Source organism: Miscanthus floridulus, chromosome 9 (assembly GCF_019320115.1).
Source record: "Miscanthus floridulus cultivar M001 chromosome 9, ASM1932011v1, whole genome shotgun sequence".
NCBI classification, from domain to species: Eukaryota; Viridiplantae; Streptophyta; class Magnoliopsida; order Poales; family Poaceae; genus Miscanthus; species Miscanthus floridulus.
The window spans coordinates 36,533,768-36,558,908 of record NC_089588.1 but is presented as its reverse complement, the minus strand read 5'-3'; the positions used below and the strand labels follow the sequence as shown (position 1 = coordinate 36,558,908).

General features: G+C 39.3%; 1 protein-coding gene across 1 annotated transcript; it reads right to left on the bottom strand.

Moving 5' to 3' along the window:
• Nucleotides 1–8,676: 8,676 nt before the first annotated feature.
• On the bottom strand, nucleotides 8,677–12,335 carry LOC136481742 (AP-2 complex subunit sigma-like). Its single transcript, XM_066479052.1, has 6 exons — nucleotides 12,189–12,335; nucleotides 11,989–12,087; nucleotides 11,839–11,889; nucleotides 10,182–10,355; nucleotides 9,866–9,925; nucleotides 8,677–8,947 (listed from the first exon to the last, which is right to left on the bottom strand). Exons 1-6 carry the CDS (start codon nucleotides 12,189–12,191, stop codon nucleotides 8,906–8,908), a joined length of 429 nt encoding a protein of 142 aa, XP_066335149.1. The 5' UTR covers nucleotides 12,192–12,335; the 3' UTR covers nucleotides 8,677–8,905.
• Between the last annotated feature and the right edge of the window lie 12,806 nt (nucleotides 12,336–25,141).

Genomic DNA, 25,141 nt, shown 5'->3' with positions numbered 1-25,141 from the left:
AGCAAGATGATTAGAAATCATGCAGAATTGAGTGTTAGAATAAATAAATGAATTCGCGTACCTATGTTTCTGCGTATCCGCTGAGGCTGCGGCTGCCTTGATGGTGTGCTACACCTGGCATCATCAAACGCCGCTCTCGACACAAGTTGTGCGTCTCCTACCACTCGTGTGAGCACCACTTGTCCACCAGTTGTACCTAGCATTGGGGATGCATGGCGCACCAATAAGGAATCATCTATAGGCCATCAAGTACATGACATATCAGAAGATGAAATTAATCCTACTTAATCTCAAAAGGAAAAAGTATTAATGTTCTGTATTTACCTGCAGGTACTGGTCCCGGGTCAGCGTCATGGTTCTTGCGTCCCTTTTGGTGACCTTCGTTTCAAGGATGGTCCCATGGTAAGTTACGACATCCTGGATGCACACCTCGTAATGCATGTCCACGATGAGTTTTTTGCAGCATTTGGTAGCCACCGCATCTGCCCTGGCCTCATATTCATCTTGGCATCTAAGGAAATCCTGCATACGAACATGATGTATCCATTCATTATTTCAAGATTGTCCAATGAATGCGATGTATTGAGCAATGTAGTGTGAGAAAGACTTACCCACAGCTCTTGCTTCACCCGCTCCGTCTTGTTGTTGAATACCCTGTGGGCCTGATCTACAGCATCGGGGGCGGCGGTGTAGTGGTCAAACGAGTAGGCCGGCCCCGTCACTCCGACGTACTCAACCAGGCCAGGGAAGTGCACCTTGCACAGAAGACCGAGGATGCCATTGACTTGGCATGTGTGAGCACCTCCACTCGCCACAATCGTCTAGTTCCTGCCCAAGTGATTAAGAAAAATTATTAGTTTCTATTTTGATTTTCAACATATCATATAAAGTAGTGATAACATCTAAAGTTACTTACTTTTCCCCCTCGGGTCGAATCAGCGGGCGTCTCTCATGAGGTATCGGTCGCTTAGGGAGGCTCGTGGGACCTCGCAAGTAGACGCTCGACGAACTAGAGGAAACAGAACCCCCTGCTATCGCCTCCACCTCGTCGTCCTCCTGCATGTCCTCCTGCACCTCCTCGGTGTCCTCCTAGTGCACCTGCACCTCCTCCTCCTCCTCACGCGATGGGGTGGCAGGCGATGGCTCCCTCTTGTAGCTGCTCCTCCTCCTACTCTCCTCCGGTGTAGCGGTCCTTGTCCTTCGGTACAAGGACGCTAGCTTCCTCATCCCACCGCCCACCATCTTTGTTCAATCACCTACAATTAAAAAGAGTAAACCAATAAGCACAGATAAACAAGAAGTACTTAGAAAGAGATGCAAAATAAACAAAATATAATTACAAAATAACATAGTATTACATGTATTAGAAATAATCTTTATGATCAGGATTAGCTAGATCATAAGTCTCATCATTACTATCAATCATGTCGAAATAATCAACACTATCCGAATGAGCAATGTTGCCATTGTCATTGTCTAAATGTAATCGCTAAAGCATTTGTAAGTTCTTCACATTTTGCACCTCATCTCCAGCATCCTCTTCAATAACCATTTTATTGTCTACTTCCATTCCGATCGCTTCGGTTAAGTCTATCTCAAACCTCCCTTCTAGTCCCTCTTCTTGAAAGAACTCTCTGTCATATGTGTTTGAGTCTAAGTTGTAATCTTCATCGTTTGGGACAGGCATTTTACCGTGTCGCGATACCCTGTGCACAATATCCCAACCCTTAAGATGCCTTTTGGTTTGACACGCATATGGGAGATAATAAACTTGCGTGGCCTATTGGGCCACAATATAGACATCGTCTTCTGGTAAGACGGAATCCTATCGAATTTTGACTAGCCCAAGATTAGGATATGTCCGTCTCGTTACTTTAGGATCAAACCAATGGCATTTGAATATGACGAGATTAAAAGGTTTGGAACCATGAAACTTGAGTTCGTATATTTCTTCAATTCTTCCATAATACTTGACCTCATCAACGCCGGGCGTAAAAACTCCGAAACTTGTGGTTCTTCGATTGGGCTGACTCTGCTCGTAGCTTGTTGTGCAAAAGCGATATCCATTCATGTCATAACCGGGAAATAACCTAACCCTATAGGCAAAGCCATCGGCAACCTGTCTCAACTCGGCATGCATAGACACATCCCTCTGGCCCTGCAAGCTCAAGCAGGATACATCGTTATATTATTCGCACATACGAGTAACTTGGAATGTCAAACTAAGTAAGAGCTAAATTGGACGGTACCTTCCGTTTGAACCAAGAAATGAAATCGGGCATTCCATTTCCTGCACCCTGTCTAAGAAGGGTATCTAGCTACTGTGGGGTAGGATCCCTTGATTGACGCTAGAATTCAGGAAGAAATTCCCTGTACCAACGAGAAACAAGGGGATTGGATGCAGAATAGTGATGGCGTATTTAACAAGTTCGTTGAGAACTTACTGCATGTACAGCACCACTTCGTCAAGGTTGGTCAACACGTATAGCATGATATGGCGCCACTCTTCATGATTCAAGGTCTTGGGGGTCGATGCACTTGCGCTTCCGAGTTGCCCTCAGAAAAGGCTGAGGTTCGATTTATTTTCGCCAGCATTGTAACGAGGGGGTGCATTATGCACGCTAGGAAGGTTGTCACCATAGTATGTTGTTGTGAAGTTCACCACCTCCTCCAGAATGTATGCCTCTGCAATGTAAGCCTCGATTTTGCATTTATTTCTACATTTCTTTCGAAGAACCTTTAGACATCTCTCAATTGCATAGCACCAATGGCCCTGCACGGCCCCCCATTCGTGCCTCATACGGGAGATGCAAAATCAAATGCTGCATCGGATTGAAGAAGCCGGGTGGAAAGATCTTCTCCAACTTACAGAGCAACACAGGTGCCATTCTTTCTAAGTCAGCAATCACGGTCCGAGATAGCTCATGAAACTTCTTCGGAGATTCCTCAATTTGCAAGCATCGTACATGACAACTTGCGCAAAACCTTCTCAAATTTTTATCACAGCCTCCACATATGATATCATGACATCTTGACAAGTTTCATGATTTTTGGACTTCGTTTGCTTTTTATAGAATTTAAAAACAACTCGATCGCAAGTTCGTGGTCATGTTTCGTGAACAAGATGTTCGAAATTGGTGGTTTGTTCCTGGATACGACCTCACATTATACTAAATAACATGAATATCATTTTTCCATTCATTTTTTTATTATTCGAATGACTAGCGGTTATAATTTGAATTATCCAAGAAAATTCAATTAAATAAAATAAATTAAAGAAATATAGAAAAAGTCCGAGAAATGTGCCACATTGGACCATGGAGTACCAGGTATTGTATGAGGACCGTAGAAAAAGTTTGGAGGTCAAAAGTGAAAAAAATGGTTTGCCGAGTGTCAAAAAATGACACTCGGCAAATCACCGCTTTTGTCGAGTATCAGGAGAAGACACTCGGCAAAGGGTTAACGGTGGCTGCCGGCCGTTAACGCCGGCGACCCTTTGCCGAGTGTTCTGGTTTGCCGAGTGCCCAACACTCGGCAAACCTGGTCTTTGCCGAGTGTTGTTGTTTGCCGAGTGCTCGGCACTCAGCAAACCACCTCTTTGCCGAGTGCCAGTTGTTTGCCGAGTGCTTTATCTCTGGCACTCGGCAAATAGCCTCTTTACATAGCGTCCGATAAAAAGCACTCGACAAAGTATGGGACACTCGATAAAGAAGCCGTCTCCGACAGTGAGACCCATATTTTAGATTTAGGAGAATAAAAATCCTAGGTTCAAGTGAATGATATTCAACAATATTCGTGCCCAATAGTAGCAAAAAATTAATATCTCATGGATACTACAAGAACAATCGTAAATACACTACAGGATAGCATCTTGTATATTATATAATTTAGAGGTGCCAACAATAATTGCAAAGAATGATGTGACCTACCTTGGTGGTTGGCTCATGCAACCACTGAAGCATCCGAACATCCATGGCTACATGCGCTCATTCTAAAAAAACAGCGGCTCCACTGGCGTCCGGAGAATCTTGTAAACTCTGCCGTTGTCCAAACCAGCCTCTGTCTAGTCTCATAGTTACAACAGGAGTTGCTTCGTATTTATGGCCCCTAATAGAATACAAATTTAAAGTTTGAGTCTAACTCTATCATAATACAACTCAAATCCAACTGTAGTCCAATGGTACACGTGTTTGACACATATCTAGCACTCTTGTTAAAGAAAGAGCGGTCTCGCAAAATACAGGGCAGACCGGCAGAGTCAAACAAGCCAGCGAAGTGCAAGCGCATCAAGCAACGATAGAAAAAGCCGCATGCGATCCATTCATCCATTGACTCACCGCTATTTTAAAATTACGAGATGGAGATGGCTGAACCTGAAATTGGAATGACAGATCTCTATATATAAACATCGTAGGTAGAGGCAAGGCCACACACACCTGCAGCTCTGCAACAGCGGTACTAACAGATCTCTATATATAAACATTGTAGGCGGAGGCAAGGCCACACACACCTGCAGCTCTGCAACAGCGGCACATAAGCGAACGAACAGTGTTTTCCTCTCATAATAAATCAGTATAAGCATCAGCATAATCTAAATTTCAGCGAACTGTTCGTTTCGTGTTTCGTTGAAATTTGACTTATTCTGATTTATTGTGAAAGAAAAACACTATTCGTTCGCGTTAAAGTAGTTCAAGCGAACATGGCAATAGAGAATTCCATCTCCTCAACCAAGTGGAGAGAACAACATGGCTGCTGCTTGTGCGCCACGGCTGGCTGGCCTGCCGCTGCTGCCATCTCCTAGCTCTCCTCTTGCCACCCTGCTGGCTCTCATCCGCTCATCTCCCCGTGGCAACTGTTACTGTCGCTGGCAAACATGTTGACACCGACACAAAGACACATCGGTTGAGACTCGTGAGGTTAAGGATGTGGTTACGGGCGTCGTAGGCAACCCTGGTAGCAAGGACAAGGGTGGTGTGCCTCCGTATGAACAGCCCTAAGCAATGCAATTTGCACCGGATTATGTTGTGCAGGCCATTTTTTATATTGTCCTACTTGAGCAGATGATGAGATCGGTGGATCCCTCTGTATCTTTTCATGTGTGTTTTCTCTCTGTTTCCTTCATTTTGATATTATTAATTACAAGTGTGGAATGTGTTTCTTTGTGCTGCGGGGGTCGAAATTATGTTGTGCACGGTAACCGTCATTGTACTATAGTGGTCTACTTTGCCCTTATAGGAAAAAACAGGTATTTTAATTTATGCCCTTAAAATATTTAAAATCATCTAAGAGGTCGTTTGGATTCTTTCATTCTAGAGAAATTAAAATCTACTTAATGGAGTAAGCTATTTGGCTTGGAATTTGACATTCCACAATTTTCCTAAGCTCACATATATGTCTATCTCAAATTCTTAGGGTGGAAGATGAAAATTGATCTTATAGATCATCATGCTATATTTCTACTCTTCAACTTATAGCACGTTCTTTAACTCTCTTCAGTACAGTAGAAATGCAACATATAAATATCTGCCCTGTATGGCTAATAATAATAGACAAATATATTCCATATAGAACCATATTGGCTTAATTAATTTGTGTCTAAATTATAATTATTAGAATGAATTAAATTCCAAAGATCCAAACGAGCCTAATAAATAGTTCGTTAGGCTTTGTTTGGATGTATGTGTATTCACTCCAATTCATATGTGTCGGAGTGGAATAGAATAGAACTCAATTTAATTCCACTCTAATACACTTCAACATACATGGATTGAGATGAATACACGTGCATCCAATCAAGGCCTAAAGTGGTTTGAAACTTGATGTTGTGATGACCAGTTTTCCACAAAACCTTCAGGCAGCCCAAAGGTTTGAAGGTCAAGTCGGTGGAACAGAATACCAACGAGGGTATGGTTAAACAAAAGCCGAAAGAGAAAGAACAAAACAAATGTTGTTAATCTCTACTTTTCAACATTTACAGACTCCGTATGTATAGGGGAAGTGAAGGGCCGCCTCCAAAGTTACAAGACGCCACGACCATATTCAATTCCCAGCATATTCTAAGGGCAAGGTGGTCTTCTTTTTTGGACTTCTACCAACTCTGGTTCACGTCAACATGTTCGGCTGGTATTAAAGTCGGCTAATAAGTCGGCTGAATCTATTTTATTGTGAGAAAAAAATACTATAGCTTCTAACTGATAAGCCGGCTAATAAGTTCAAACGAACAGGCCTTGTGCTAGGTCCTATGGTGTACCTTCGGGTAATGTCTTGCAGTGTACCCATATACAGAGCTTCATTGGGGCCATACTGGGCCATGGCCCCACTCATTTTTCCGGTCTTATATAGGATACTATAGATATATGTATATTTTGCTAATGAAGTTTTATAATGCTGTAACACCATAAAAATTTGTTCATTTTTAAATAGATGTAAATTGAGTTAATTTTGTATTTTTATGCTCATAAAAACATGGGGAAATAATAAATTTTTATTAGATTAAAATTTATCTTAAGGTCAGTATACATATATCTATAGTACATCCGGGACTTATCTGTAAGCGAACATCCGGGACTTACAGTACAGCTGTGAGGGCTACGTGGCTCTGGCTTTAGCTCAGTATGAGGACTTTTTCTAGCTTGTTAGTGGTTACCTTTATGGCGCAAGAGGGGCTCCGACGGGTATGATCTCGGACTGCTAAGAGGGTGCACTTTGGTTTCTTGGTATTTTGTTAGTCACTCCTTGAAGGAGGGTTCATGCTTATTGATGAGGAAACCTTAGCGGCCATAACTTATTAGACGAACCTTTGAAATGCTTCATGGTGAACCCTGTCGACCTTCCTTGGTAGTGGGTCAAGAGGTTGGCCGCCTCGGGCGAAAGGGTAAATCACGACTCACAGTGAAAGTGTACAATCTCGGCAGAGTGTAAAACTGGTATATCAGTCGTGCTCACGGTCATGAGCGGCCTTGGACCCTTATGGAATAGATGAAGAACACGGATGATACCGATGATGAAGATGCACACTGATAATTACTGTTTATGCTGTTCATTATTCATGTTTACCTGATCATGTGTTTATATGGACTTGTGAATAAACTTGTTGCCACCCAATTGCTAAAAGATGACTCATTAAAAGCTAATTGCAGTTAAACCGGTGTCAGCCTTTGGAGCCTCATGAACTCCATGTTATATTTGTTGAGTACGACATGTACTTATGCTTGCTTTACTTTTTAAATCTTTGGAAAAATCCCAGATGGGTACCAAATTGCTAGTCTAGAGGAGTTAGGCTTGTGATCAACCAATCAGTTGTCCCTGTGGATTGGAGTCTTCACCCGAAGATCGGAGTTGTCTTTTCCGCTGTTTGCTGTCTAAGGTTATATCCTTTATATTAAGTACGTTATATATTGAGCATTGTCTTTTAATATTACCCTTATTTGTAGCTATATGTGATATTTAACTTTCTGGACTCACATATGGTGCGTATCTGGTTTTGTTCTTAAAAACGGGTGCTACAAATGTCCTCCCCCCCCCCCCCCCCCCCCCCAAACACTCCCTAAATCATATATATTTTCTTGTTGGCCCCCTCAATATTTGTCCTCAAGCTCTGCCATTGAGTGTACCTGTGTATGCTTCTTTGCCCAACCTTCGGGGCCTTTGAGTACCTGAGCCCTAATTAGAAGTCAAAACCAAAAAAATACTAGCCTAAATATTAGACAAAAACATTTACTAATTTTGTCTATTATACATGCTAAATATTATATTTTATGTAACCAAAACAAAAAATGAAAGCACTTCACATTTTGAATACGTAACTCTAAAATTCTAGGCCTACCACTAGTACAATGAATTATCGAAATATATCTATATATGTGCAGCATCAGCATTGATTGTTTGATGCCTAAAATTTGGTTACTGAAACTTAGGCAAGCCAAAATTTTGGCAGCCATTTGATTGGCTACCAAAATTTGCTAACATCTCACAATTAGCATGCCAAATTTATGGCAAATATTCTTATCCTAGTTTTAACAATTTTTTTCTTAGTAAACCTTTGGTATTGTAATTTTTGGTAGCCAACCAAACAGGCCCTAAGAACAATAGATGGATCGTTGTGGATTCCTGGTCGACATACTCATCCCGAAACGCTTGCACGCATATGATGAACTCAGGAACAGAGCAAACGGTTCCAACAAACACAGCTGCTGGAGTGGAGACGACGATCCCAGCGGCTCCTCCGGGCTCCGGGCGCGGGCGGCCTGCTGCCTCTCATCAGACCGGTGCCTTGGGAACGAGTACCAATCCACTTCACAGTTCTTGACATCACGTACCTTACCCAATATTCAAACGTTTTATCTTAGTCTTACCATACTTGTTGAGATTGCCTCCGTCCCTGAATCCCTGATGAACATCCATGCAGCTGCAGGGGAACCAGAGTCATCCGTGCCATTTGCAGGCAGGGAGGCTTGTATTCGTTTCCTGTCCTGCTCTGCTGTAACGTGCATGTACACCCTTCGTTTGCTCGTGTCTTTCATTTCAATCTTTCTTCTTCGCTTGATATATAATATATATATAGTATGTGCCATGTTCTGGATGTTTCAGTGCTCATCTGCAGCTGGTCGGCAGTGCAAACATAGTTGAACGATAGTGTTTTCCTTTTCTTTTCCACTGCAGCCGGGAACGAAACAATTTCCTGACAAATTATATGTTTTTTTTTCCAAAGGTACGAGAAATTATAATGTAACTGGCACCAATCTCATGTTGCACAGCATTCTTCGAGAGAATGACAGCATGGGCCACACGCTGACTGTCAACAGGTACGAAGAACCAGGAAAGCAAGCACAAAAACACCTGAAACGAATAGTACAAGTTGGAACGCAACGAACGCTGCAGGCGGCAGCTGTCTTCCTGGTCGTTCTCATTCCAGCTTCTCCAGTTCACCCACTCGCTCAATTATTGCCTGAAAATTTGAAAGGAGGTGTTGATCATCCTTAATTCATTATCTATTCTTAATGAACAAACAAAAAAGAAAGAGACTTTGGAGGTTTGTAATAACTTTGGATGGGCCAATCAAGTTCCAGACTCGTACTAAAAACCATACAAAGGCTATTACCCATTAATATCTGCATATCCCCAAGGCTGTTTGTTATCGAACATTAAGTTCCCGTCCAGCGTTTTCAGCACAAGGTACAATGTTGGTTATCTACATTTTAGCTCTGTGAAACTTGCCACTCATGGACATCAAACATCAAGTGTCGTGAAACAAACATTCTAGAGCTTCTTATATCAAGGTGAACTGGACATTCAGATACCAAGGGGAAGTAATTAAGTGTAGAGCCGAGGCAGTGTAGCTCCAGAGCTTGCTGTCAACTTAGGTTTGGGTCGTTCTTTCTGCTCCGTTCTTTGTATTGTACATGGCATGTCTGGTTTCATGTAATGACTAAGCAGTTAACACCCTGTAACCTAACATTCTTTATCAATGCAATAGCATGCAGACGCAACTCTCCAGCAAGTTCGGAAAAAAAGGTATTGTTGAAAAAACACTAGTTCCAGTTATGTCTTGTTACTGGTTAGAGTGGAGAACAAAGCCAAATGAAGAACTAGGTCTGCATAATGGAAAGAACAAAATCTAGAGAAACAAGACAATGTTGGATCTTAATGTATTTAGTCAGTCCACTGTCCATTCTAATGCATTTTTGCCATCAACTGAATTAAGAAAGTAAATGTAACCCAAGCATCAGATCTGTCATGCCACGAGCAAAAGGAATAGCAGAAACTGTGACATACATTTATCATACACAGAAACTGTATATATGACTGGTAGGAACTGTTGGTTGTGGCAGAAAATACTCTAAAAACAAGAGAAAACTATGTATACCTTTTTGCTGGTTTCTTGCAGCTCTCCAGCAAGAATAAACTCATCTAGTATCAGGTAAACCTTCAAGGTAAAGAGAAAAATAAGGACCACTAATTTTACAATTAAATTGGTAACATCATAAACACAGGTTCATAAAAGCTAAACTGTGTGTTTGTTTTTTAGTCAGCTGATCCTGATAAACTATTTATTGCCACCTAGATGAAACCATATGAAAATGTGAACTATTACTTGCAATATTAAATGTGAACTAGCTATTGCCACTTAGTCCACAAGCAAAGAATATTAAAGGGTAACTTGGAAAATAAAGAAATGGTACCTTGTGAAAATTAAACACTAAATCAAGCTCACAAACATTGCTAAAGAAATGGTCCAATATCTCGACAAACAAGTGAATGCATTCCAAGTATGCCAATTCATTATCAGTTATGTCCACACATATTGAAAAAAACAGTCCTGCATATCTCCTGTAGATAACTTTGTGTGTGCGAAACTGCATAAGAAAAAAATCCAGATTAGTATGGAAAGTCGAAGTAATAGAAGAACCCAGTAGTTAGGTTCACATGGTCCAATAGTAGCAAATATTTTAGTCAGAGACAGATTTTATACAGTCCCGTTAACATTTTAATAAGGGCGCACTACAAGGTAGAACAAAACTAATTCATGCAGTAGCCAAATCAAAAGCTTCGAAGCTAACCCTACTACATGAGCAAAGAATTTTTTTCCCCACAAAGAACACAGGAGAGTTGCATGTTATTTCATTAAGAAGGAAAACATACAAGGAAAGGCCAGGGGGCAGGTCCCACAGATGTATTGTTACAGATGCTCCAATTAAATTAGAAACCTCCGCCACAAACACCCTGACCCAATTGTCAAGGATAAGTCATAAGCGATCCGATACACATGCTACTCTCATTTTCCACCTGACTGTAACACTAAGGACATAGGACTAGTGCCCTCAAATACACGTGTTGTGGTGAGCATAGAAATTTGATTTGACAGGCTCATGGTTATAACTTAGATGAAAAGAAAAAGGTGTGCTTAGAAACGTTAAAATTTTCTGTCAGTCATCAGTAGTTCTACTTTCAATATTGGAACATGGCCTACACATTGGACCACACACCAGATACTATCTCCATACTCCGGTACTGTGCCTTTTGTGCAAGGAATATTGAATATAGTGAATATGACAGGATAAGAAATGAAAAGCATTTATAATTTTTTCACGTGACTTGAATTTGTTTTTCATTCTTTTTAAACCAGACATCATGATAGACTCCATTTGGTATCTCCTTCTCTCCCTCATATTAATAATGAAACATTCTAAAAAGAAACAGAAGTTAGTCACACTAGATATGTCCCCGTATGTTATGTGTAGCTAGCATTGATGAAGATCGTGTTGCCTGATCAATATTCAGTAGTCCTGAAATTTGATCAACTTTAGCAAGACAAGCAAGTAGCCAACGATACCTTCAAATATCCAATTAACAGGCTGATCCAACAGACCAAGAACACAACAATGTTGGATACCTACATGTACTCTCAAATCAACCTAATAGGTAGTAGGTAGCCTTGATAAAAAAATTCTGGTAAGACTGATCGAAAGAATCTATTAAAACAACAAATATCATGCACTCTGCTATATAATTGATAAATTTGCGTAAATTTACTCTCAGATTCTCCATCCTGAACCACACAATCACTTCCACATAACCAATATTTACAACACAAGTACTTAATTCTCGATCAGCATCTCACAAAATCTGCTCGATTGTCACTCATAAAAGGAAATGATCGTCATTTATATCCCATTGCAACCAAAACAAGAGTCCCTACGTGAAGACACGAGCTTCATAACCATATCTATCACAAATTCACAATGGATAAATCCGCATAGTCCCTCATGTTCAGATTCAGAAGTTGCAAAGTATCCTATGAAGAATTTAGAATTTACAGAGAATCAGGAACCCGATTACCTCGACGAAGTTGGTGAACTTAGGGTCCCGATTGACCACGAGCCGATGTACCTGCGAACCGGCAAGAAACGAAATCAAGAAAAGTAGAAAACAGAAACAGAAGATCAAGAACCGAGCTGAACCAGTACCACTGATTCGTACGCCTCTTACCTCGTATTCAACCTTGTGCTTCTCCGAGTCCTCGAGCGGAACGTAGTACTTGGCCAGCCGCGTCTTCCCCTGCCGGTTCTGCAGCAGGATGAAGCGGATCTGCACCGCCCCAAGCCAAGAAGACGGAAATGTTAGTCGGATCCGATTGGATGCTAACCGTGAGAGCGCGCGAACAGTCGAATCGATTGGGCGCAAGTTACCATGCCGCAATCAGATCGAAAATCCTTCTAGGTCTTGGGTTGATCCGGTCAGCAAATTTTGGCCGGGGAGAGAAGCAAGAACGCCGTGGTTTTCCGGTCACCTCTGGCGCTGACAAACAGAAGGAAGGCGGCAGCCTGCGGCCTACTGCGACCTGAAAATGTGTTTTAATTAAAACAATATGCTCCTCCGTTAAAAAATATAAACGCACCTTACTCTTCTCGAGAAATCAAATTCTTTTGAATTTAACTAATTATATAGAAAAATATTATCTATATTTATATCTCCAAGTAAACTTAAAATAAATTTATTATAAGGATATATTTGATGATACTTATTACACATTATAAATATTACTACTTTTATGCAATTGATTTATTAAATTAATTGCTAATAAGCCACAATATTTTACCAGTGAAGATATCTTTTGTAGTTAGCCTTTTTGTCAAGGAAACGTAACATGTTTTTTAATAATTCATTTTTACTGTATTTCTGCATAGTTAATTTATTAAAAATAGATAGCCCTTTAATCGATATATAATCTAGTATTAAAGAACAAAAATTTTAATTTGTTGTCTGTCACTTCCAAGTTCCAACTATTCTTGTCCCGTCACTCTCGCTTGTTTTTTTCCCTTTCATAGTCGTCTCTTAGGACCTGTTTGGCAGGGCTCCTCCTGAGGGGCTTCTTCGGAGGAGCCAGAGCCGTTTTGGAGGAGCCACAAATTATGGCTCCTCCAAAACGGCTCCAGCTCCTCTACTTTTTACTGAAAAACGGCTCCTCCAGAAAAACGTTTGGCAGGGCTCCTCTGGAGGAGCCAGAGCCGGAGCCAGAGAGGAGCCCTGCCAAACAGGCCCTTACTATCATTTTCCTCTTTCGTCCTTCCGTTAGAGCTATAAAACCAACTTGGTTGTCTAAATCCATGCTTATGTGCACCGTGACATGTCTTAGGCTATGCAAGCATGTGACTCGTCTTCTGCCATTTTATTTTAAACCTTACAATACATATATATATAATAGCTAACTATTTAAGATGAGTCAGTCTACAATATTAAAGATTATTTTTATTGTATAATAACATTTAAGGATTTATTATATGGTCTGTTATAAATATGGGCTGATTTTCTTAGGTCGTCCATTTTGCAGCCAAGCAATCGACTTCCCTAGGTAGATTTTGTTATAAGTTCTTCTCGACACAAGTTTATGGCTTTTAGAATAAAACAACTTTTAGGGTCCCTTTGGTTTGTAGGAATTTTACAGAATTTACTTCAACTTCACAGAAACACAAAAGGATTTAGGAAAATTTCTCGCAATCCAAAATGGTCTAGCTTTCAAAACACACCTTTCGTAAAGCTGATCTTTTTGTTTAGGCTTTTGGCCTAAAGAAAGTAGAGCTAAAAAAAGCAAGGACAGTACTAGTTGATGGCTAGTCCAGATTATAAGGACACAGGTGGCATTTGCATTTTTGGATATGAAAGGTGGTAATGTAGAATAGGAGATCAGAGTCAGACGAGAAATTTCCATTGTTTGGTTATTATATAAGCATGGAAGAATGTTGGTTGGGGTTATGTGATTTTTTTTTATGAAATACGAATATATTAATTAGCGGCAAGATGCCACAATAAGGGTGATGGAATCACCTAATACAGAGTTTGTGGCTGTCAAAAAAGGACAGCTGCTTACATGGAGTGGATTTGTACATGTAGATAGGAACACATGGGAAGTCCTATCAGTAGAGTTGTAGGCTTGATTGGCTAGGACATGTGCTGTAGTATTTAGGGGATGTTTGGTTCACCTAGAAACTCCTAAACTTAGTAGCTTTTAGTCCTTTTAATAACTTTTTTACCAAACACTTTGACTAAATAGGACTTAATGACATTTAGCCAACTAGTCACCCAAAGCTTACTAAAAGGAACTAAAAGCCCACCTGGACAGGTGGTGCCCCTCATAATTGCCCTGTCCCGAGCGCCAACCCTATCTTGCGGCCGGGCTTCGCCCCTGCGCTCATTGCTGCCCGTGGCCATCGCCACCCGCTCAGCCGCTCGCCGCACCACCCGCCCAGCCGCTTGCCCCACCCACTCGAGACCGGGGCTCCAGGCACGCACGCACGACGGAGCCCTTGGCGCCGCCACCGCCTGTGGCCAGTGCTCACCATGCCGGCTGCACGCGCTGGGGATAGGACGACGCCGGATCTCACCGGAGCTTACTGGGTCGGCCGCGCGCGCTAGGGACGGGGCTCACCGGATCTCACGCGTCGAGCTCATCTTGACCAGATCTCGCTGGAGCTCACTGGCAAGCAGGCACTTGTTCCTCCCCTTCTTCGTCGGCCAGTTCTCCTTCCCCCCCCCCCCCCCTTCTCCGCTGGCCGATGGTCCTTCCACCCCTTCCCCGCCGGCCAAATGCCAGGGGCATGAGCTTAGTGGCGTTTTGGTCATCCTAACACTACTAGAGAACAGACTTTAGAACGATGTCCCAATTTGGCATTAGCCTCGGCATTTTTTGCCCCCGGGACTAAAGGACCCTTTAGTCCCGATTGGTAATACCAACCGGGACTAAAGGTCCCTGCCCAACGGTCGTCCGCGGGGCAGGGGCCTTTAGTCCTGGCTGGTATTACCAACCGGGACTAAAGGTAAACCTTTAGTCCCGGCTGGTAATACCAGCCGGGACTAAAGCTTTTAGTCCCGGTTTGGGTGATGCCCCGGGAATAAAGATTAATCTTTAGTCCCGGTTTGGACCCCTAATCGGGACTAATAATCTCGGCCTATAATTCAGCTCATTTCTTCCTCCCCGAGCCCGAGCCATTCCATTCAAACTTACTGCCTCTGTTTTTCAGCTTGCTGTTGTTCTTGCTCTCTCCCCCTCCATTGGTGTTGCTCTTCGATTTTGGAGGTAACAAACTTAATCCTCTTATGTTTTATCAGTAGCTTATCTCATTTTGCGATGTAGATGCATGTGTAACTTTATATGTTGGACTTTATTATGATTTTATATGTAAACTTAGAAAATTGTAGAAAATCCGTACTAGTTGAACTTGCGGACTGTGTTCAAGTCGGCGAGCATGTTCTCTGCCGAGCGGTAACGGACGTCAAGGAGGAGCTTTGATTCTACGAGGGAGAGCGGCAACGGTCGTGGAAGACCGTGTTCCCTTTCTCGTAGAATCGGAGCTCTTCCTTGACCTAGTACGGTGCCGTCCGGTGGAGAAATGCTCGCCGAGTTAATCACATAAGCAAGGTCAACTAGTATGGATGGTTATTTATTGAAACATATTTTTGAGCTATAATTTGATGGATATTTGATAACTTCAGACCTACAAATGTCATCTACAAATGTTACTATCCTCGGCAACCTAAACGTCCGCGAGCTCGCCGTTATCGAGCAGGTCACTTAGAATTATTTTTTCCATGAAATGTACTACTTAGAAATCATGCCTTTTTTTAGAATTAAATTTTCCATGAAATAAAAAACTTAGTAAATAGTTAGAAAATTATAGAAAATCTGTACTAGTTGAACTTGCGGACCGTGTTCAGCTCGGCCAACATGTTCTCTGCCGAGCGATAACGGACGTCAAGGAGGAACTTTGATGCTACGAGGGAGAGCGACAACGGTCGTGGAAGACCGTGTTCCCTTTCTCGTAGAATCGGAGCTCTTCCTTGGCCAAGTACGGTGCCGTCCGGTGGAGAAATGCTGGCCGAGATGATCACGTAAGTAAGGTCAACTAGTACGGATGGTTATTTATTGAAACATGTGAAATCCGTACTAGTTTTGTTTAAATATATTATTTTAGAAAATATGAAATTTACACTAGTTTGCAAAAAATAAGTATAGAAAGTAGATGACAACTGGTACCGGATCATTGGCCTCTTGTTCGGTTGCGAAACGACTGAGGCCAGAACTCCCTCTCATTATCTGCGGCAAGTGTAAGCAGAAGATTATGATGAAGTACCGAGTCAAGAGACAGGGACCCAACAAGGGTCATGTTTTCTATAAGTGCCCGGATCACGATGTGAGTTTCTTACGCATTTTATCTTTATGGCTAATTGACCTGCTTTTCTTGAATATTTTTGACTAAATATTTTTTGGCTTTAATTACAGTGGGAGGGCAATGGATGCGATGGTTGGTACTGGGAGGAAGATTATGCTACATACGTGCAGAATTTGGGTGCGCTTGAGGTAGCGGCTGCTGCTGATGAGGCAGTGAGCCAGCAGGAGAAGCTTATTGATATTCAACAGAAGAATAATTTGTCTGTTTTAGTTGCGTACGATCACGAAATAATTATGTTACTAAAGTGCATTGTAGTTTTAGTTTGTTTAGTGATAGTTGGGATTGCTTACGTTGTAGCCAGACTTAGTTAATTAATCAACCATGTGTGTGTCATTTATGTTGTGTAATAAAATACTAAATTATGTTTAAGGTTTTCATAATTTGTCGTGTAATACAGATTATGTCACGCCATTGGATGTACAATGCCAATCGCCGCTCCTAAGACTTTATTGAGGGCTTGCACTATTTCTTAGGTGTGGCCGAGGCAAATAAGCGGGATGGTTTCATGTGCTGTCCATGTGCCCTATGTAAGAATTTAAAGGAATATTCAAGCTCAATGAGTCTTCATTCACATTTGCTTAAGTCAGGTTTCATGTCAAACTATATATGTTGGACTAAGCATGGAGAAAGCGGGGTCATGATGGAAGAAGGTGAAGGAGAAGATTTAGACATTGATGACATTATTGCTCAGTATGGTGCCTTTGATGATACTACAATGGGGGGAGATGAAGAAGAGGTAGCGGTAGAAGATGATCTCGGTGATGCTCTTGGCGATGCCATTCATGATGCACAACAAGAATGGGAAAGTGAAAAAGAGAAAGTTAAGTTCGAGCGCATGCTTGAGGATCATAGGAAGTTGCTATACCCGACGGCCGAAGAGGGGCAAAAAAAGTTGGGTACAACACTGGAATTGCTACAGTGGAAGGCAAAGAATGGTATATCCGATAAGGCATTTGGGAATTTATTAAACCTCATAAAGAAGATGCTTCTGAAGCCAAATGAATTGCCCACCACTACGTACGAAGCAAAAAAGGTTGTCTGCCCATTGGGATTAAAAATCCAGAAGATACATGCATGTCCTAATGACTGCATCCTCTACCATGGCAATGAATACGAGAATTTGGATGAATGCCCGGTATGTAAAGCATCGCGGTATAAGATCAGGCGCGATGATCCTAGTGACGTCAAGGGTGAACAACGTCCTAGAAAGAAAATCCCTACCAATGTTATGTGGTATGCTCCTATAATACCACGCTTAAAACGTTTGTTCAGAAATAAAGACCATGCAAAGTTGTTGCGGTGGTATAAAGAAGACCATAAGGTAGACAATATGCTGAGACACCTAGCTGATGGGTCCCAGTGGAGAGCGATAGACAGGGAATTTCCAGAGTTTGCAAATGAGGCTAGAAACTTAAGGTTCGCCTTAAGTATAGATGGTATGAATCCTTTTAGAGAGCAGAGCACTAGTCATAGCACTTGGCCAGTTACTCTATGTATCTACAACCTTCCTCCATGGTTATGCATGAAGCGGAAGTTCATTATGATGCCGATCCTCATCTAAGGTCCGAGGCAACCTGGCAATGATATTGATGTCTATCTGAAGCCATTAGTTGAAAAACTTCTAGTTTTATGGAACAAACCAGGTGTACGTGTCTAGGATGAGTACAAACAAGAACACTTTGACCTACGAGCAATGTTGTTCGTAACAATCAATGATTGGCCTGCTTTAAGTAATCTTTCAGGTCAAACAAACAAAGGATATAATGCATGCATACATTGTTTTGATGACCTTGACAGTATATATTTGAAAAGATATCGAAAGGTCGTGTACCTTGGCCATCGTCGATTCCTTCCGTTGAATCACCAAGTAAGAAAGAAAGGGAAGCATTTTAAAGGTAAGCCAGACCATCAGAAGAAGCCTCATAACCGAACCAGGGAAGATGTACTCGCAATGGTCAAGGATGTGAAAGTAGTATTTAGAAAGGGACAAGGCAGTGAATCTGTTCCCAAAGATGCTAAGGGACACGCACCCATGTGGAAGAAGAAGTCCATCTTTTGGGAGCTACCCTATTGGCAAGTCCTAGAGGTCCGCAACGCAATCGACGTGATGCACCTAACAAAGAATCTTTGTGTGAACCTATTAGGATTCATGAGTGTGTACGGGAAGCCAAAGGATTCACTTGAAGCATGCCAGGACTTGCAGGGCATGAAAGAACGAGACAACCTTCATCCAAAGAAGACAGATGATAGACGTCATTACTTAAGTCCTGCTAGCTACACGCTTAGCAAAGAAGAGAGGGACAGCATGTTCGAATGTCTAAGCAGCATCAAGGTCCCATCGGGATTCTCCTCCAATATAAAGGGTATAATAAATGTGCCAGATAAGAAATTCCTAAACTTAAAGTCCCATGACTGCCACGTTCTTATGACACAATTGCTTCTAGTTGCTTTAAGAGGAATTCTACCTCCACATGTACGTCTAGCCACCGTGAAGCTATGTGCATTCCTCAATGCAATTTCTCAGAAAGCAATCAATCTAGTGGAACTAGCTACTCTACAGAATAATGTGGTTCAATGTCTTGTCAGCTTTGAGTTGGTGTTCCCTCCATCCTTCTTTAATATCATGACACACATCCTAGTTCATTTGGTGAAGGAGATTAATATTCTTGGACCTGTGTTCTTACATAACATGTTCCCCTTCGAAAGGTTTATGGGAGTCTTGAAGAAATATGTGAAAGTCCGTTCTAAGCCTAAAGGAAGCATCGCCCAGTGCTATGGAACAGAGGAGGTCATTGAGTTCTGTGTTGACTTTATTCCAGACCTTGCCCCGATTGGCGTTCCCGAATCACGACATGAGGGGCGACTCAGTGGTAAAGGAATTTTAGGGAAGAAAATATATATCGGCATGGAAGATGATTATTTCAATAAAGCACACTACACAGTTCTTTAGAACTCATCATTGGTGCATCCATACATCGAGATACATAAGGAGTTCTTACGATCCAAATTTCCAAGGAAGACTGAAGCTTGGATTAGGCGTCAGCACATGGAAAGTTTTAGTGGTTGGTTGCGAAAAGAATGTCAAGGCGATGACAATATTAATAAGCAACTATATTTGTTGGCTAGGCAGCCATCGTGGCATATCCTTACGTACCAAGGGTACGAGATAAATGGGAATACATTTTACACAGTTGCCCAAGATAAAAGGAGCACCAATCAAAATAGTGGTGTTCGTATAGATGGAACATATCCAAATGGGAATATACAAACATATTATGGCCGCATAGAAGAGATATGGGAACTAGACTACGCACCTAATTTTAAAGTCCCTTTATTTCGGTGCCAATGGGTGAAGCTGACCGGAGGAGGGGTAACAGTCGACAAAGAGTATGGAATGACAACAGTGGACCTCAATAATATTGGGTACAAAGAGGAACCATTCGTCCTTACTGCCGATGTGAGTCAGGTGTTCTATGTGAAAGACGTGTCTATAAAATCAAAGAGAGGAAAAAACGAAGACATCAACTCAATGATCAATGAGCCAAAGCACCACATAATTCTTTCTGGGAAAATAAATATAGTGGGAATTGAAGACAAGTCAGACATGTCAGAAGATTACGAAAGAAATGTCCGAATTCCACCCTTCATAGTGAAGAAAGATCCAAGCATCATGTTAAATGATGAAGACACTCCATGGTTACGACAAGATCATAACCAAGGGTCATACGTCAAGAAGAAATTCATTGTTGTGCCCGCATGATACAACGATGCATGTTTAATATATTATATTTTAGAGACGGATATTATGTAATATGTTATGACTTCACAATTGTAGATCTTGCTAAGATGATCAAACTTGGTATTCAGAGTTTTTTCATCTGAGGTCATTTAGTGTCTCATTTGAGCAAGTTTGACCAAGTCAAATTTGGTCAAATAAAAAAACAACACTTTGACTCTAGTATTATGAACTCTAAATAACTTCAAATTGAAAAGTTTTGAATACCAAGTTTGTTAAACTCAAAAAGATCTACAATTGTTGTTTTGGTCAACTTTCCATTTGAGAAAGTTTGGATGGTTCAAATTTGTGATTTTTAAATTTCGACGCCTACAAACTAGTTTTCGGAACGCTAGATTGTCTCAAATTGAAAAGTTTTGAATACCGAGTTTGTTAAGCTCATCAATATATACAATCCTTATATAGGCCATTTTTTCATTTAAGAAATCTTGAACAAAATATAGTTCAAATTTCACAAGTGTATGACATAGTTTTAGAAAGTATATATGAGATTCAAGAAGTTGTGACTAGTGTTTGATAAAAATTTCTCAAATGGGAAAATGAGCTATGTAACAATTGTAGATCTTGCTGAGATGATCAAACTTGGTATTCAGAGTTTTTTCATCTGAGGTCATTTAGTGTCTCATTTGAGCAAGTTTGACCAAGTCAAATTTGGTCAAATAAAAAAACAACACTTTGACTCTAGTATTATGAACTCTAAATGACTTCAAATTGAAAAGTTTTGAATACCAAGTTTGTTAAACTCAAAAATATCTACAATTGTTGTTTTGGTCAACTTTCCATTTGAGAAAGTTTGGACGGTTCAAATTTGTGATTTTTAAATTTCGACGCCTACAAACTAGTTTTTGGGACCCCAGAATGTCTCAAATTGAAAAGTTTTGAATACCGAGTTTGTTAAGCTCATCAATATATACAATCCTTATATAGGCCATTTTTTCATTTAAGAAATCTTGAACAAAATATAGTTCAAATTTCACAAGTGTATGACATAGTTTTAGAAAGTATATATGAGATTCAAGAAGTTGTGACTAGTGTTTGATAAAAATTTCTCAAATGGGAAAATGAGCTATGTAAAAATTGTAGATCTTACTGAGATGATCAAACTTGGTATTCAGAGTTTTTTCATCTGAGGTCATTTAGTGTCTCATTTGAGCAAGTTTGACCAAGTCAAATTTGGTCAAATAAAAAAACAACACTTTGACTCTAGTATTATGAACTCTAAATGACTTCAAATTGAAAAGTTTTGAATACCAAGTTTGTTAAACTCAAAAAGATCTACAATTGTTGTTTTGGTCAACTTCCCATTTGAGAAAGTTTGGACGGTTCAAATTTGTGATTTTTAAATTTCGACGCCTACAAACTAGTTTTCGGGACCCTAGATTGTCTCAACTTGAAAAGATTTGAATACCGAGTTTGTTAAGCTCATCAATATATACAATCCTTATATAGGCCATTTTTTCATTTGAGAAAGCTTGAACAAAATGTAGTTCAAATTTCACAAGTGTGTGACATAGTTTTAGAAAGTATATATGAGATTCAAGAAGTTGTGACTAGTGTTTGATAAAAATTTCTCAAATGGGAAAATGAGATATGTAACAATTGTAGATCTTGCTGAGATGATCAAACTTGGTATTCAGAGTTTTTTCATCTGAGGTCATTTAGTGTCTCATTTGAGCAAGTTTGACCAAGTCAAATTTGGTCAAATAAAAAAACAACACTTTGACTCTAGTATTATGAACTCTAAATGACTTCAAATTGAAAAGTTTTGAATACCAAGTTTGTTAAACTCAAAAAGATCTACAATTGTTGTTTTGGTCAACTTTCCATTTGAGAAAGTTTGGATGGTTCAAATTTATGATTTTTAAATTTCGACGCCTACAAACTAGTTTTCGAGACCCTAGATTGTCTCAAATTGAAAAGTTTTGAATACCGAGTTTGTTAAGCTCATCAATATATACAATCCTTATATAGGCCATTTTTTCATTTGAGAAAGCTTGAATAAAATATAGTTCAAATTTTACAAGTGTGTGACATAGTTTTAGAAAGTATATATGAGATTCAAGAAGTTGTGACTAGTGTTTGATAAAAATTTCTCAAATGGGAAAATGAGCTATGTAACAATTGTAGATCTTGCTGAGATGATCAAACTTGGTATTCAGAGTTTTTTCATCTGAGGTCATTTAGTGTCTCATTTGAGCAAGTTTGACCAAGTCAAATTTGGTCAAATAAACAAACAACACTTTGACTCTAGTATTATGAACTCTAAATGACTTCAAATTTAAAAGTTTTGAATACCAAGTTTGTTAAACTCAAAAAGATCTACAATTGTTGTTTTGGTCAACTTTCCATTTGAGAAAGTTTGGATAGTTCAAATTTGTAATTTTTAAATTTTGACGCCTACAAACTAGTTTTCGGGACCCTAGATTGTCTCAAATTGAAAAGTTTTGAATACCGAGTTTGTTAAGCTCATCAATATATACAATCCTTATATAGGCCATTTTTTCATTTGAGAAAGCTTGAACAAAATGTAGTTCAAATTTCACAAGTGTGTGACATAGTTTTAGAAAGTATATATGAGATTCAAGAAGTTATGACTAGTGTTTGATAAAAATTTCTCAAATGGGAAAATGAGCTATGTAACAATTGTAGATCTTGCTGAGATGATCAAACTTGGTATTCAGAGTTTTTTCATCTGAGGTCATTTAGTGTCTCATTTGAGCAAGTTTGACCAAGTCAAATTTGGTCAAATAAAAAAACAACACTTTGACTCTAGTATTATGAACTCTAAATGACTTCAAATTGAAAAGTTTTGAATACCAAGTTTGTTAAACTCAAAAAGATCTACAATTGTTGTTTTGGTCAACTTTCCATTTGAGAAAGTTTGGATGGTTCAAATTTGTGATTTTTAAATTTCGACGCCTACAAACTAGTTTTCGAGACCCTAGATTGTCTCAAATTGAAAAGTTTTGAATACCGAGTTTGTTAAACTCATCAATATATACAATCCTTATATAGGCCATTTTTTCATTTGAGAAAGCTTGAACAAAATGTAGTTCAAATTTCACAAGTGTGTGACATAGTTTTTGAAAGTATATATGAGATTCAAGAAGTTGTGACTAGTGTTTGATAAAAATTTCTCAAATGGGAAAATGAGCTATGTAACAATTATAGATATTGCTGAGATGATATAACTTGGTAGTCAGAGTTTTTTCATCTGAGGTCATTTAGTGTCTCATTTGAGCAAGTTTGACCAAGTCAAATTTGGTTAAATAAAAAAAACAACACTTTGACTCTAGTATTATGAACTCTAAATGACTTCAAATTGAAAAGTTTTGAATACCAAGTTTGTTAAACTCAAAAAGATCTACAATTGTTGTTTAGGTCAACTTTCCATTTGAAAAAGTTTGGACGGTTCAAATTTATGATTTTTAAATTTCGACGCCTACAAACTAGTTTTCGGGACCCTAGATTGTCTCAACTTGAAAAGATTTGAATACCGAGTTTGTTAAGCTCATCAATATATACAATCCTTATATAGGCCATTTTTTCATTTGAGAAAGCTTGAACAAAATGTAGTTCAAATTTCACAAGTGTGTGACATAGTTTTAGAAAGTATATATGAGATTCAAGAAGTTGTGACTAGTGTTTGATAAAAATTTCTCAAATGGGAAAATGAGCTATGTAACAATTGTAGATCTTGCTGAGATGATCAAACTTGGTATTCAGAGTTTTTTCATCTGAGGTCATTTAGTGTCTCATTTGAGCAAGTTTGACCAAGTCAAATTTGGTCAAATAAAAAAACAACACTTTGACTCTAGTATTATGAACTCTAAATGACTTCAAATTGAAAAGTTTTGAATACCAAGTTTGTTAAACTCAAAAAGATCTACAATTGTTGTTTTGGTCAACTTTCCATTTGAGAAAGTTTGGACAGTTCAAATTTGTGATTTTTAAATTTTGACGCCTACAAACTAGTTTTCGGGACCCTAGATTGTCTCAAATTGAAAAGTTTTGAATACCGAGTTTGTTAAGCTCATCAATATATACAATCCTTATATAGGCCATTTTTTCATTTGAGAAAGCTTGAACAAAATGTAGTTCAAATTTCACAAGTGTGTGACATAGTTTTAGAAAGTATATATGAGATTCAAGAAGTTGTGACTAGTGTTTGATAAAAATTTCTCAAATGGGAAAATGAGCTATGTAAAAATTGTAGATCTTGCTGAGATGATCAAACTTGGTATTCAGAGTTTTTTCATCTGAGGTCATTTAGTGTCTCATTTGAGCAAGTTTGACCAAGTCAAATTTGGTCAAATAAAAAAACAACACTTTGACTCTAGTATTATGAACTCTAAATGACTTCAAATTGAAAAGTTTTGAATACCAAGTTTGTTAAACTCAAAAAGATCTACAATTGTTGTTTTGGTCAACTTTCCATTTGAGAAAGTTTGGATGGTTCAAATTTGTGATTTTTAAATTTTGACGCCTACAAACTAGTTTTCGGGACCCAAGATTGTCTCAAATTGAAAAGTTTTGAATACCAAGTTTGTTAAGCTCATTAATATATACAATCCTTATATAGGCCATTTTTTCATTTGAGAAAGCTTGAACAAAATGTAGTTCAAATTTCACAAGTGTGTGACATAGTTTTAGAAAGTATATATGAGATTCAAGAAGTTGTGACTAGTGTTTGATAAAAATTTCTCCAATGGGAAAATGAGCTATGTAAAAATTGTAGATTTTGCTGAGATGATCAAACTTGGTATTCAGAGTTTTTTCATCTGAGGTCATTTAGTGTCTCATTTGAGCAAGTTTGACCAAGTCAAATTTGGTTAAATAAAAAAATAACACTTTGACTCTAGTATTATGAACTCTAAATGACTTCAAATTGAAAAGTTTTGAATACCAAGTTTGTTAAACTAAAAAAGATCTACAATTGTTGTTTTGGTCAACTTTCCATTTGAGAAATTTTCGATGGTTCAAATTTGTGATTTTTAAATTTCGACGTCTACAAACTAGTTTTCGGGACCCTAAATTATCTCAAATTGAAAAGTTTTGAATACCGAGTTTGTTAAGCTCATCAATATATACAATCCTTATATAGGCCATTTTTTCATTT